Source organism: Marmota flaviventris, chromosome 9, assembly GCF_047511675.1.
Source record: "Marmota flaviventris isolate mMarFla1 chromosome 9, mMarFla1.hap1, whole genome shotgun sequence".
Taxonomy (NCBI): Eukaryota; Metazoa; Chordata; class Mammalia; order Rodentia; family Sciuridae; genus Marmota; species Marmota flaviventris.
The window spans coordinates 107,882,423-107,896,578 of NC_092506.1; the positions used below are offsets into that span (position 1 = coordinate 107,882,423).

The following is a 14,156-nucleotide window of genomic DNA, read 5'->3' on the forward strand; positions in this document are numbered from 1 at the left end:
CATTGCATGCTTTTAGACCCTTTATCAAATATAAGATAGTTGTAGTTTTGTGGATTGGTTTCTGTGTCCTCTATTCTGTACCATTGGTCCACCCGCCTGTTTTGGTACCAGTACCATGCTGTTTTTGTTACTATTGCTCTGTAATATAGTTTGAAGTCTGGTATCGCTATACCGCCTGATTCACACTTCCTGCTTAGCATTGTTTTTGCTATTCTGGGTCTTTTATTTTTCCATATGAATTTCATGATTGCTTTCTCTATTTCTACAAGAAATGCCGTTGGGATTTTGATTGGCATTGCATTAAACCTATAGAGAACTTTTGGTAATATCGCCATTTTGATGATGTTAGTTCTGCCTATCCATGAACAGGGTATATTTTTCCATCTTCTAAGATCTTCTTCTATTTCTCTCTTTAGGGTTCTGTAGTTTTCATTGTATAAGTCTTTCACCTCTTTTGTTAGGTTGATTCCTAAGTATTTTATTTTTTTTGAAGATATTGTGAATGGAGTGGTTGTCCTCATTTCCATTTCAGAGGATTTGTCGCTGATATACAGGAATGCCTTTGATTTATGCGTGTTGATTTTATATCCTGCCACTTTGCTGAATTCATTTATTAGCTCTAATAGTTTCTTTGTAGACCCTTTTGGGTCTGCTAGGAATAGAATCATGTCATCTGCAAATAGTGATAATTTAAGTTCTTCTTTTCCTATTTTGATGCCTTTAATTTCTTTCGTCTGTCTAATTGCTCTGGCCAGTGTTTCGAGAACTATGTTGAACAGAATTGGTGAGAGAGGGCATCCCTGTCTTGTTCCAGATTTTAGAGGGAATGCCTTCAATTTTTCTCCATTCAGAATGATGCTAGCCTGAGGCTTAGCATAGATTGCTTTTACAATATTGAGGTATGTTCCTGTTATCCCTAGTTTTTCTAGAGTTTTGAACATAAAGGGATGCTGTACTTTGTCAAATGCTTTTTCCGCATCTATCGAGATGATCATATGGTTCTTATTTTTAAGTCTATTGATGTGGTGAATAACATTTATTGATTTCCTTATATTGAACCAGCCTTGCATCCCAGGGATGAATCCTACTTGATCATGGTGCACAATTTTTTTGATGTGCCTTTGTATCCGAGTGGCCAGAATTTTATTGAGGATTTTTGCATCCAAGTTCATTAGAGATATTGGTCTGTAGTTTTCTTTCTTTGAAGTGTCTTTGTCTGGTTTAGGTATCAGGGTGATGTTGGCCTCGTAGAATGAATTTGGAAGTTCTCCCTCTTTTTCTATTTCCCGAAGTAGCTTGAAAAGTATTGGTATTAGTTCCTCTTTAAAGGTTTTGTAAAACTCTGCTGTATACCCATCCGGTCCTGGGCTTTTCTTAGTTGGTAGTCTTTTGATGGTTTCTTCTATTTCCTCAATTGATATTGGTCTGTTTAGGTTGTCTATATCCTCCTGACTCAATCTGGGCAGATCATATGACTTAAGAAATTTATCTATGCCTTCACTATCTTCTAATTTATTGGAGTATAAGGATTCAAAATAATTTTTGATTATCTTCTGTATTTCTGAAGTGTCTGTTGTGATATTGCCTCTTTCATCCCGTATGTTAGTGATTTGAGTTCTCTCTCTTCTTCTCTTCGCTAGCATGGCTAAGGGTCTGTCGATTTTGTTTATTTTTTCAAAGAACCAACTTTTAGTTTTGTCAATTTTTTCAATTGTTTCTTTTGTTTCGATTTCATTGATTTCAGCTCTGATTTTAATTATTTCTTGCCTTCTACTTCTTTTGCTGTTGTTTTGCTCTTCTTTTTCTAGGATTTTGAGATGAAGTATGAGATCATTTATTTGTTGGTTTTTTCTTTTTTTAAGGAATGAACTCCAAGCAATGAATTTTCCTCTTAGAACTGCTTTCAATGTGTCCCATAGATTCCGATATGTTGTGTCTGTGTTTTCATTAATCTCTAAGAATTTTTTAATTTCCTCCTTGATGTCTTCTATAACCCATTGATCATTCAGTAACCTATTGTTCATTCTCCAAGTGATATATTCTTTTTCCTTCCTTCTTTTATCGTTGATTTTCAGTTCCATTCCATTATGATCAGATAGGATGCATGGTATTATCTCTACTCCTTTGTATTGTCTAAGAGTTTCCCTGTGACATAATATATGATCTATTTTTGAGAAGGATCCATGTGCTGCTGAGAAAAAAGTGTAACTGTTTGATGTTGGGTGGTATATTCTATATATGTCAATTAAGTCTAGGTTATTAATTGTGTTATTGAGTTCTATAGTTTCCTTATTCAACTTTTGTTTGGAAGATCTGTCCAGTGGTGAGAGAGGTGTGTTGAAGTCTCCCATGATTATTGTATGGTGGTCTATTAGACTCTTGAACTTGAGAAGAGTTTGTTTGATGAACATAGCTGCACCATTGTTTGGGGCATATATATTTATGATTGTTATGTCTTGTTGGTGTATGGTTCCCTTGAGCAGTATGTAGTGTCCCTCTTTATCCCTTTTGATTAACTTTGGCTTAAAATCTATTTTATTTGATATGAGTATGGATACTCCTGCTTGTTTCCGAAGTCCATATGAGTGATATGATTTTTCCCAACCTTTCACCTTCAGCCTATGTATGTCTTTTCCTATCAAATGCGTCTCCTGTAGGCAGCATATTGTTGGGTCTTGTTTTGTGATCCATTCTACTAGCCTGTGTCTCTTGATTGGTGAGTTTAAGCCATTAACATTTAGGGTTATTATTGAGATATGGGTTGTTCTTCCAGCCATATTTGTTTATTTATGTTACTAAACATGGTTTGTTTTCCACTTTGATTATTTTCCCCCCTTTACTGTCCTACCTCCCACTGTTGGTTTTCATTGTTATTTTCCATTTCCTCTTCCTGTAATGTTTTGCCAAGGATGTTTTGAAGAAATGGTTTTCTAGCTGCAAATTCTTTTAACTTTTGTTTATCGTGGAAGGTTTTAATTTCATCTTCCATCCTGAAGCTTAATTTCGCTGGAAACACAATTCTTGGTTGGAACCCATTTTCTTTCAGTGTTTGAAATATGTTATTCCAGGATCTTCTAGCTTTCAGAGTCTGTGTTGAAAGATCAGCTGTTATCCTGATTGGCTTACCCCTAAATGTGATCTGTTTCCTTTCTCTTGTAGCTTTTAAAATTCTCTCCTTGTTCTGTATGTTGGGCATCTTCATTATAATGTGTCTAGGTGTGGGTCTCTTATGATTTTGCACATTCGGCGTCCTGTAGGCTTCTAGGATTTGGGGTTCTGTCTCATTCTTCAAGTCTGGGAAGTTTTCTCGAATTATTTCATTGAATAGATTGCTCATTCCTTTGGTTTGAAACTCTGTTCCTTCCTGTATCCCAATGACTCTTAAATTTGGTCTCTTGATGTTATCCCATATTTCTTGGATGTTCTGCTCATGGTTTCTTAACAGTCTTGCTGAGCTGTCTATGTTCTTTTCAAGTTGAAATACTTTATCTTCATTGTCTGATGTTCTGTCTTCTAAGTGTTCTACTCTGCTGGTAGTATTCTCAATTGAGTTTTTAAGTTGGCTTATTGTTTCCTGCATTTCTAGGATTTCTGTTTGTTTGTTTTTTATAACCTCTATTTCCCTGTATAGTTGATCTTTTGCTTCTTGGATTTGTTTATGTAATTCATTGTTGAAGTGATCTTTCATTGTCTGATTTTGCTGTCTGATGTCTTCCTTGAGACTCCAGATCATCTGAAGCATGTATATCCTGAATTCTTTATCTGACATTCCATCAGCTGCAGCTATTACCTCTTCTAAAGTTGAGTTGACCTGCAATGCTTGTGGTCCTTTCTTTCCTTGTCTCTTCATACTGTTCGCGTTCCTTTCTTCTTGGTGAAACTGTTGTGCTATTGAATTTTCCCCCTATATATTTATATTGGTCTTGTATAGTTGCAAAGTCTCCCTCGCAGGCACGGGCGGCGGCTCTGCCCCTCCGCCAATTGGGGCAATGTGCCTACCACGCCGGCAGGCCGCTGGGCCTGCTCTGCCAGTCGGTAGCAGGTCCGCCGTCCTTGCAGGCGCGGGCGGCGGCTCTGTCCCTCTGCGGGCCGCTAGGCTTGTTCTGTCGGTGGTCGCCGTTCTGCCTAGTTTGCAGGCGCAGGCAGCGGCACTGCCCCTCTGCAGGCCTCTGGGGCTGTACTGCCAGTGGGTCGCAGGTCCGCCTACTTTGCAGGCGTGGGGGGGGGGGGGCGGCTCTACCCTTCCGCAGGCCACTGGGCCTGTTCTGTCTCTCGGTTGCAGGTCTGACCTGTTCTGATGGTGGTCTCAGTTCCGATTACTTTGCAGGCGCGGGGGGGAGGGGGCGGCTCTGCCTCTCAGCAGGCGGCTGCTCCTCTTCTGCCGGTGGGTCGCAGGCCCGCCTACCTTGCAGGAGTGATTGGAAGCTCTGTCCCGCCGCGGGCCACTGGGCCTTTTCTGTCGGTGGTCACCCTTCCCCTACCTGGCAGGCGAGGGGGGTGGGGGGCGGCTCTGCCCCTCAGCAGGCCGCTGGGCCTGCTCTGTGTTTGGTCCCAGTTCCCTCTACTATGCCGGCGCAGGGGGAGGGGGCGGCTCAGCCTCTCAGCAGGCGGCTGCTCCTCTTCTGCCGGTGGGTCGCAGGCCCGCCTACCTTGCAGGAGTGATTGGAAGCTCTGTCCCGCCGCGGGCCACTGGGCCTTTTCTGTCTGTGGTCACCCTTCCCCTACCTGGCAGGCGAGGGGGGTGGGGGGCGGCTCTGCCCCTCAGCAGGCCGCTGGGCCCGCTCTGTGTTTGGTCCCAGTTCCCTCTACTATGCCGGCGCAGGGGGAGGGGGCGGCTCAGCCTCTCAGCAGGCGGCTGCTCCTCTTCTGCCAGTGGGTCGCAGGCCCGCCTACCTTGCAGGAGTGATTGGAAGCTCTGTCCCGCCGCGGGCCACTGGGCCTTTTCTGTCGGTGGTCACCCTTCCCCTACCTGGCAGGCGAGGGGGGTGGGGGGCGGCTCTGCCCCTCAGCAGGCCGCTGGGCCTGCTCTGTGATTGGTCCCAGTTCCGTCTACTATGCCAGCGCAGGGGGAGGGGGCGGCTCAGCCTCTCAGCAGGCCGCTGCTCCTCTTCTGCCAGTGGGTCGCAGGCCCGCCTACCTTGCAGGAGTGATTGGAAGCTCTGTCCCGCCCTGGGCCACTGGGCCTTTTCTGTCGGTGGTCACCCTTCCCCTACCTGGCAGGCGAGGGGGGTGGGGGGCGGCTCTGCCCCTCAGCGGGCTGCTGGGCCTGCTCTGTGATTGGTCCCAGTTCTCTCTACTATGCCGGCGCAGGGGGAGGGGGCGGCTCAGCCTCTCAGCAGGCGACTGCTCCTCTTCTGCCGGTGGGTCGCAGGCCCGCCTACCTTGCAGGAGTGATTGGAAGCTCTGTCCCGCCCTGGGCCACTGGGCCTTTTCTGTCGGTGGTCACCCTTCCCCTACCTGGCAGGCGAGGGGGGTGGGGGGCGGCTCTGCCCCTCAGCAGGCCGCTGGGCCTGCTCTGTCTTTGGTCCCAGTTCCCTCTACTATGCTGGCGCAGGGGGAGGGGGCGGCTCAGCCTCTCAGCAGGCGGCTGCTCCTCTTCTGCCAGTGGGTCGCAGGCCCGCCTACCTTGCAGGAGTGATTGGAAGCTCTGTCCCGCCCTGGGCCACTGGGCCTTTTCTGTCGGTGGTCACCCTTCCCCTACCTGGCAGGCGAGGGGGGTGGGGGACGGCTCTGCCCCTCAGCAGGCCGCTGGGCCTGCTCTGTCTTTGGTCCCAGTTCCCTCTCTTAAAATTTAGATAAGCATACTTTTTTTGGGGGGGCAGTACTGGGGATTGAACTCAGGGCCCTCAGGCATTGAGCTGCACCACCAAAACTATTTTGTATTTATTTAGAGACAAGGTCTCACTGAGTTGCTTAGTGCCTCGCCATTGCTGAGGCTGGCTTTGAACTTGTGATCCTCCTTGTTTCAGCCTCCCAAGGTGTTAGGATAACAGGTGTATGCCACTGCACCCCGCTAGATAAGTATACTTTTTTTTTTTGTAATTTTTTTGGTTATAGATGGACACAATACCTGTATTTTATTTGTTCATTTTTTTTTAATGTGATGCCGGGGGTATTAAACCCAGAGCAAGCGTTCTACCACTGAGCCACAACCCCGGCCCAAGCACACTTTTTGACACAGCAGTTTCATTCTTGAGTATCTAACATAAAGAAATTCTAAGAGATGTGGATAAAGATGAATAAAATAGGATAAGTGCAACCTTATTTGTTAAGGGACAAAGTAAATTCTCATTACAAGGAAAATTAAAAGTAAATTATTGTAGATTATGAAAATTATGTCAAACTAAGTATACGATATAGTCATCTTGATCATAGTATATGATCTTTAATGTGCTGTTAAATTCTGTTTGCTAGTATTTTATTGAGAATTTTTGCATCTCTGTTAATCAGAGATATTAGCTATAGTGTCATTGTCTGGCTTTGGCATCAGGGTAATGCTGGTCTCATAGAATGAGTTTGGAAATATTCCTTTTCTTGTTTTTTGGAATAGTTTAGGAGGGCTTGGTATTAATTATTCTTTGAGTTTCAGTTTAATTCATCAGTTAAGCCATCTGTTCCTGAGGGTTTCATCATTGGGAGATTTTTATTTTTTCATTCTCCTTGTTATTGAGATGTTCAGTCTTTCTTTTTGATTCAATTTTTAAGATTGTATGTTTTAGGAATTTATCAATTTCTTTTAAATTATTCAGTTGTTTTGTAGTTATTCATAATAGTGCCTTATAGTCCTTTGCATTTTTGAGACATCCATTGGAATGTTTCCTCCTTTGTTTCTGATTTTGTCCTCTTTTTTTCTTAGTCTAGTTAATTTTTACTTTTTGTCAAAAAAGCAACTCTTAGTCATGTTAATTTCAGCTCAAGTATGGAATTAAGTATGGAGGCAGTCTAAATGTCCATTAGTGGATAAATAGATAAGGAAAATGTGGTGTGTGGGTGTAACAGAATATTATGCATATATATAATCAAATATTCAGCTTTAAAAAAGAAGAAAATTTTGCCATTTGTGACAACATGGAGAAAACTGGAGGATATTACACTAAATGAAATAAGCCAGATGCAGAAAGATAAGTTTTGCATAAGTTATCTTCTATGTTGAATCTAAAAATGTTGTAGTCATAGGAACAGATAAGAGTGCTTACCAGGGGCTGGAGAGGAGGATATGGGTAGATGCTGATCGAGAGGTACAGTTTCAGAAAGGTAAATACATAAATTATAGAGAGCTAATTCAATCACATGAATAGGGTTAGCAATATTATATTGTACAGTTAAAATTTGCTGGAAGGGCAGATATGACGTGCTGTAACTATAAACAAAAAATGATAAGGGCTTGAGATGATGAATGTATTAGTTGGTTTGATCATGATCAATGCTTCACAGTGTATGCCTATTGCAAATTTTACTCCTGAAATGTAAGCAATTATTCATTGTCAACTATACCTTAATAAAGTCGATAAATGAATTTATTGGAGAGATTGAAACAATTAAAAAATAATATATATAGAATTCATGGTTTACTTTTATTTAAAACATGACATTTGAGTAAGTCAATACATAAATTTATAGAAGTTTAGATTGTTCTCACATAGATCTTAGACATATCTTGTAAGGTTAATTTCTGAGTATTCTTAGAGCATGTAGCACTATCTTGGGATGGTGAGTTTTAAATTTCAATGAATATTTAAAACTTCCTCTTCTTGCTTCCCATATAAGTAAGAAAGTATTCTTTGGGTTATGTTTCTAAAACTACATTGGTACTCAAACATTTTGGAGGAGCTTAATATTTTAGTTCCCTCTATTTTTAGATTTTACCAGGAACTTAGAGTTTCCCTGGGCTTTTCTAGAGTCACAAGAAAGGAGTCTTTCTCTTTCACATGCATGGTGTCCAATAGCACAACTCACAACATTCTTCCTATGGAATGAAACAGTTGATAATTGCTAAGATGGGCTGGAGAATATTATTTCAGGGAAGCTTGCAGATACCTGGATGAATATGTCCATTTTCTTCAATAGGTTCACACCACGCAGATGAATCCATCAAATCATTCCCAGGTGACGGCATTTGTTCTACTGGGGCTTTCTCAGGTATGGGAGCTTAGGTTCTTCTTCTTCATTTTCTTCGCAGCTGTGTATTTTATGACTGTCACTGGAAATCTCCTCATTGTGGCCATAGTGACCTCTGATCCACGCCTGCACACAACCATGTATTTTCTCTTAGGCAATCTTTCTTTCTTGGACTTTTGCTACTCCTCTATCACAGCACCCAGGATGCTGGTCGACTTGCTCTCAGAAAACCCCACCATTTCCTTCTCTGCCTGCCTGACTCAGCTTTTCTTCTTCCACTTCATCGGAGGCATCAAGATCTTCCTGCTGACTGTCATGGCATATGACCGCTATGTGGCCATTTCCCAGCCCCTGCGCTACATGCTCATTATGAACCAGACGGTGTGTGGGCTCTTCATGGCAGCCTCCTGGGTGGGGGGCTTCATCCACTCCATTGTACAGGTTGCACTGACTATCCAGCTGCCCTTCTGTGGGCCTGACAAGCTGGACAACTTTTATTGTGATGTGCCTCAGCTGATCAAATTGGCCTGCACTGACACCTTTGTCTTAGAGCTTCTGATGGTGTCTAACAATGGTTTGGTCACCCTAATGTGTTTTTTGGTGCTGCTGGGATCCTACACAGCATTGCTAGTGATGCTCCGAAGCCACTCTCGGGAGGATCGCAGCAAGGCTCTGTCTACCTGTGCCTCTCACATTGCTGTGGTGACCTTGATCTTTGTGCCTTGCATCTATATCTATGCAAGGCCTTTTCGGACATTCCCCATGGACAAAGCAGTCTCTGTGCTGTACACAATGGTCACTCCTATGTTGAACCCTGCCATTTATACCCTGAGAAACAAAGAAGTGATTATGGCCATGAAGAAACTGTGGAAGAGGCAGAAGAATTTTATTGGTCCCCCAGAGCATTGACCCCCAAGGTTAACAGAGACAGGTTTGGAGAATCTGAGAAATGCTTTGCTGTACTAACTTGCTTGAGAAAACCCATACAGTAGATAAAGCTCCTTCCCTATTGCTTGTCCATTGTTTAGAATCACAATTTCTGGAGACATAACTTTTAACCAATCTAGAACATGGGATGCTGTCTAAAAAAGTCTCAAGTTCCATACAGAAGTACCATATAGTTCAGAGAGCACCTTCCTAGATGAGCATGTTGGCCTTGCCAAGAAATTTCGGCTGCAGTATGCATGGAGGTGGTAAACCTGGGGTCTTTCTTGATACCACTTCTTGGACACAAAACATATTTGAAGAGCTCAAAACACTTGTCATCTTCCTGGAGACAGGATGGGATATGAAGGTTAAAATAAAAGTGGGATCCTGAGTCCTGATTTCAAGAGACTGACTAAATGTCTGTCAATGAAGAAGAAGAAAATTATTCAAATTAATTTTTTCCTCAAAGTTTCTCAAGGTCATTGTTGCTATCATCATTGCAGTTATTATCATAGTCTTCCTCCCCCTCATCTAAACAGCATTTGGTAAGAGCTTACTATGTCAGGAATTATATCAAGTGATTTATATTTATTATTTATTTTAACTCTAACATTTGTATGAGGTAGGTATCATCCTCATTTTAAAAGATGAGTCAATTGTGGGTTAGAGACATTTAAATAACTTATTGAAGGCCACGGAGCTCATTTCCGGAACCCAATGTACGTATGCCTACATAACTTTGAAGCCCAAATTCTAGATAATATCTAATCTTCTTCATGCTCCTAAAAGTCAGTATCTCTTTGTGAATTTTTGTTGATTAGACTCACATCATGGGTAAGAACTGGAATTTTAAATTGGACTAGGTCAAATGTGGTTGTGAGAATCAGGCAGATTGGAAATTGGAATATGGGCAGATAATTCATGGAGAACTGGACACATGAAGAATGTGGAATTGGAGAAGGAGATGTAGAGAATTAAGGTGTAATTTTCTTGAGGGGACAAACATCCAGAAGATTTGTATGGGTGAGTAGTTTTTTCTGTACCCTTGCTCAAAAACTTATTCTTACATTCAGTTACCTTTTAAGCTTTGCAGAATCACAGATTACTGCTTTGGCAGTATTTCATCCTCTGGTTCTTAAATAGACAGAGGTCTCTACTTTAGCTTAACAAGTGATAGAAAAATGATTATAGACTTCTTTCATCATCTCTATATCCTTTTCTAATATCTTATTCTCTCCTTGATTCAGATTGCTATATATGCTATGACAAAGTTTGTCAATCAAGTCTCACCTGAATTGTGAGGTTTGTACCCATTTATCCCCATATTTATACATAAGAATCTTTGTAAAAATAAAACAAGCAAGGTTTTGCTTATTTAACTTTTTGACTGATTATAATCAATCAGTGATACCCTTCATGGATGTGGGATGGGAAGAACATGACATTCAAGTTAATAAATCTGTCATCTTTGCATGATGTCATTATTCTTCACTTATGTTTTAATAAGTCACTATAAGCAAAGTTGCTTCCCACAATACAGCCAGCTGAAAAGAAATGTTTAGATACAAGGACTAGAGCATGGGTCAGTGTCCAAATAGAAAAGGCCTAGGATTAGAGAAAAGGGAGTTGGGGTATTAAAGGAAAGGACATGACAGAGTAAATACTTCATCTGTTAAAGAGAGTGCACATTAGTGGAAAGGGAATTTTAGAGTTACAATACCTAAGTCAGAGTTCTCTTCTCATGGCATGAACTTGTAGTAGGGCCACATATTTACTTAGATAAAATCATGTGTGCAAGTAAAATGTAGTTTCTTTATTTTTAATAACTGATATTATTTTCTTTACAAGGATTACTTGGCTGGGGAATTGAGGAAAATTAGGCACATCTAGTACACTTACTTCTGTATATAAAATCACATAGTTCTTTTAAGTAGATGATCATTTTCTTTACAAAATAAATCAGGCTTTAGGATTCTGCCATCTGCCTTCTGGCCTGAGCTGCCTTTTGGATTCACAACTAGACCTGAGAATAGTTCTGTCTCTTGTGTTGGCCCTGGATGCTCACTGACAAGGCTTGAAGTTGGGTTTCTCTGTTTGGTCAGGGCCTGGTGATGCTCCAGTTCCAACAGTCTCATCTATGCTTTGCTTTGGGTTAAGACCAATGATGAGTCCCTTGACTTTCTCCATCATTTCCTGGTCACGGTTTTCATTCTATAGGGTGCAATCATCTTACCCCCTGTCACTGTGACCCCCATGATAACTCCACTGATGTGGTTCAGACTACATTTGTACTCTGCCTGTGGGCAGGTACAGTCAGTCATGTATTCTGTCTGTGTCTCATAGAGACCCAGAGTGGCCCTTCCTTTTCCTCACCATCCTGTTTCTCTTAGATGACTTTAATTATACCACATATCAGCTCATTTGGTGGACAGCCTGTGGGGTGAGTTCATTCAAGATGTCTTTCTGTGGTGCAAGAGAAGGCCTCCTGACCTTGGCATTCTCCTCAGTGCCACCCCAGAGGCAGTAAAGGAGCACCAAGAAGATCTCCGATCATCCACTCCCCTATCCCTTTATTCCTTTATTTCTTTTTATCATTATCCTTTCTCTTCTTGTTTTACCGTGATCTTCTTTAGGTAAAAATATATGTTCTAGTAAGTTATTCAGTCCTTGACACTTGTGTGTTAAAGTGACATTAAAAGGAAGAAGAAAATCCTGTCTTTCTTAGCCAACACACAAATTTCATGACTATTTTCTTGATATAAATTGCAAGTCTCAAAAATTATTGATGTCTTCTTTGGTCCTGTTCTCTCTTTATGTACCTTATGGTAAAATTTTTGGAATATAAAGCTTAATGGATACCTGATTTAAAGAGGCAATTTAAATGCTTTGATTTATTATGCACAAAGTATTTTCCTTTTGGACTACCAAATAGTTCTTATAGACTATACAATCAATGTGTCTGAATAGAATAGGAGAAAAGCACAGAGATTATTAGAAATTGAACAAAATGACTTTTCTTCAGTGTTAGTGCCTGTTTGAACTAAAAGTTTATTTAACTTCTTTCAGTTTGCAATGAAACTTAGGATGCTGAAAAATATAAATAGAGTTATAATCATTGAAATGATAAGATTTTTTTTAAAAAAAATATATATTTCTTATTGAACCAACCAAAACCATTACAGAAATGATAGGATTTTAAAGCTGCTTGACACAGAGTAGTTTGTTTATCCTTTCTTTATTCTGAAAATGAAATCTGATTTTCCAAGATTACTTGATTTAATTTCTACACCAAAAATGGCAGATCAATGTCCAAAAGGCTGTTACCTTCCTATTATTGTTCCTATAAAAATAATTACCTAGAGTCCTCCTAAAATAGATGGATCAGGTGGCCCAATGGGCACTGATAATGATTGGAAATTAAGACTGTAGATGAATCTGGAACAGGCTATTTGTTCATGTCCTTGGCACCTGCAACTTAAAACCTAACTATGTTCAGAGTGTTATAGTTCTTCAATTAACTTGCTTTAGGTGTGATGAAACTTATAGTTTTTCCTGCAGTATACAATAAAATATACTAACTCATCCTCAGTTTCTCATACTTAGTATGTATAGTGTCAGAGTCTATATCTTTCTCTCTCTCCCTATCCATATATATTTTTATATATTATCTATCTATCTATCTATCTGTCTACCTACCTATCTTCTATTCATCCATCCATATTACCACTAATATAATACTAATGATGGCACTTATTATCAGAATCTAAAAGTGAAGTGTGTTTGAACAGACCTAGATATAATCTGTACTCTTTTAAAAATCATATAGAATTACAGATTTCCAGAGCCAAACATAATTTCTCTTATCTAACTTAGGGTTCCATAAATGAGTTTAAGTGTTCCATAAACAACTTGAAATCCTTTGCTAAGTTTTAGGTCTCTATATAATATTTTGGGGAGGAAAGAGGTTATAAATTTCATGAAATTCTCAAAACAGATATGTGAGGGGCTGGAGTTGTAGCTCAGTGGTAGAGCGTTTGCCTAGCAGGTGTGAGGCGCTGGGTTCCATCCTTAGCACCACATAAAAATAAATAAAATAAAGATATTAAAAAAGATATGTGATCCCCCAGAATATTAAAAGTTATGTTATTCAGTTCCTTTATTTTACACATGAGGAAGACAAGGAAAAACAAGAAAGAAAATTATATTCTTAAGTATAATGCTAGTGTTGTGCTTGTTACTATGATCTCTTAGTGAAGTGTGTTTTAAGAGACCTAGATATAATCTATAATTCTTTCAGATCATACAAAATCATAGATTACTAGAGCCCAAAACAATTTCTCTTATCTAATTTAGGGTTCTGGAGACACACAGGGCCAGCAAATGGCTGTACCATTCTTACTCATTGGAGCTTCTTAATATTAACAGAGCTGCGTTGACTAGATCTGCTCATCTTTCCATCCCTGTGTTTTTCTTCAGTTTGCCTCATATGTGATCATACTGTACTTTGAGTTTCCTAAATATACTTGAGGCCCTCTGAGTCTTTGTACCTACAGCTTGTGCTGCAGGAAACACTGGTGGCTCCTTTCTTCATCTGGCTTATTTCTACCAAAATTAAAGAACCACTTATCACTGCAGCCAGAACTGGCTTTCTCAAATCAGAGGTTCTGGTGGTCTTGTTTGTAGCCCCTGTTCTAGGAGAAGGAGTCCTTACCAGGCCTCTTACCTCTAAACTCTAAGTTGCAATTTCCATGTTTAGCCTACCCTGGTTGACAGTGTGATTTGTGGGACTGAAGCAGTGATGGGGCCCTTCAGCATACACGTGGAAAAGGATCTGCCTCTCTGCATTGAGGCCACACACTGCGGCATGCTCTCAAATTCAAATATTCCACCTCAGAAGGAATGTTTCCTAATCAGAATTCTAAAATTTTGGCCAATTGGGTTTGGCTTCTCTTTGGGGGTGTGGAGACATTAGAAGAACTACAGGCAGAATGATGAGAGTTAACTCTGATATTTCTTATTGCATATTCATTCAGACTAGCTGAGAAAGTTGTAGGGCATTGCCTGAGTCTTTTAAAAAATTCTAGCACATTAAAAATATTTCCAATATATAT

At 40.6% G+C, this 14,156-nt stretch overlaps 1 protein-coding gene across 1 annotated transcript; it reads left to right on the top strand.

Annotated features, from left to right (window-relative positions):
* Positions 1-8,082: 8,082 nt before the first annotated feature.
* Or4d5 (olfactory receptor family 4 subfamily D member 5) lies at positions 8,083-9,027 on the top strand. Its single transcript, XM_027930733.1, has one exon. The coding sequence runs from the start codon at positions 8,083-8,085 to the stop codon at positions 9,025-9,027; it is 945 nt and encodes a 314-aa protein (XP_027786534.1).
* Positions 9,028-14,156: the final 5,129 nt, after the last annotated feature.

What these genes read in the sequence shown, in the direction of transcription:
- Or4d5 (XM_027930733.1), top strand. Translation starts at nt 8,083, where the DNA reads ATGAATCCATCAAATCATTCCCAGGTGACGGCATTTGTTCTACTGGGG.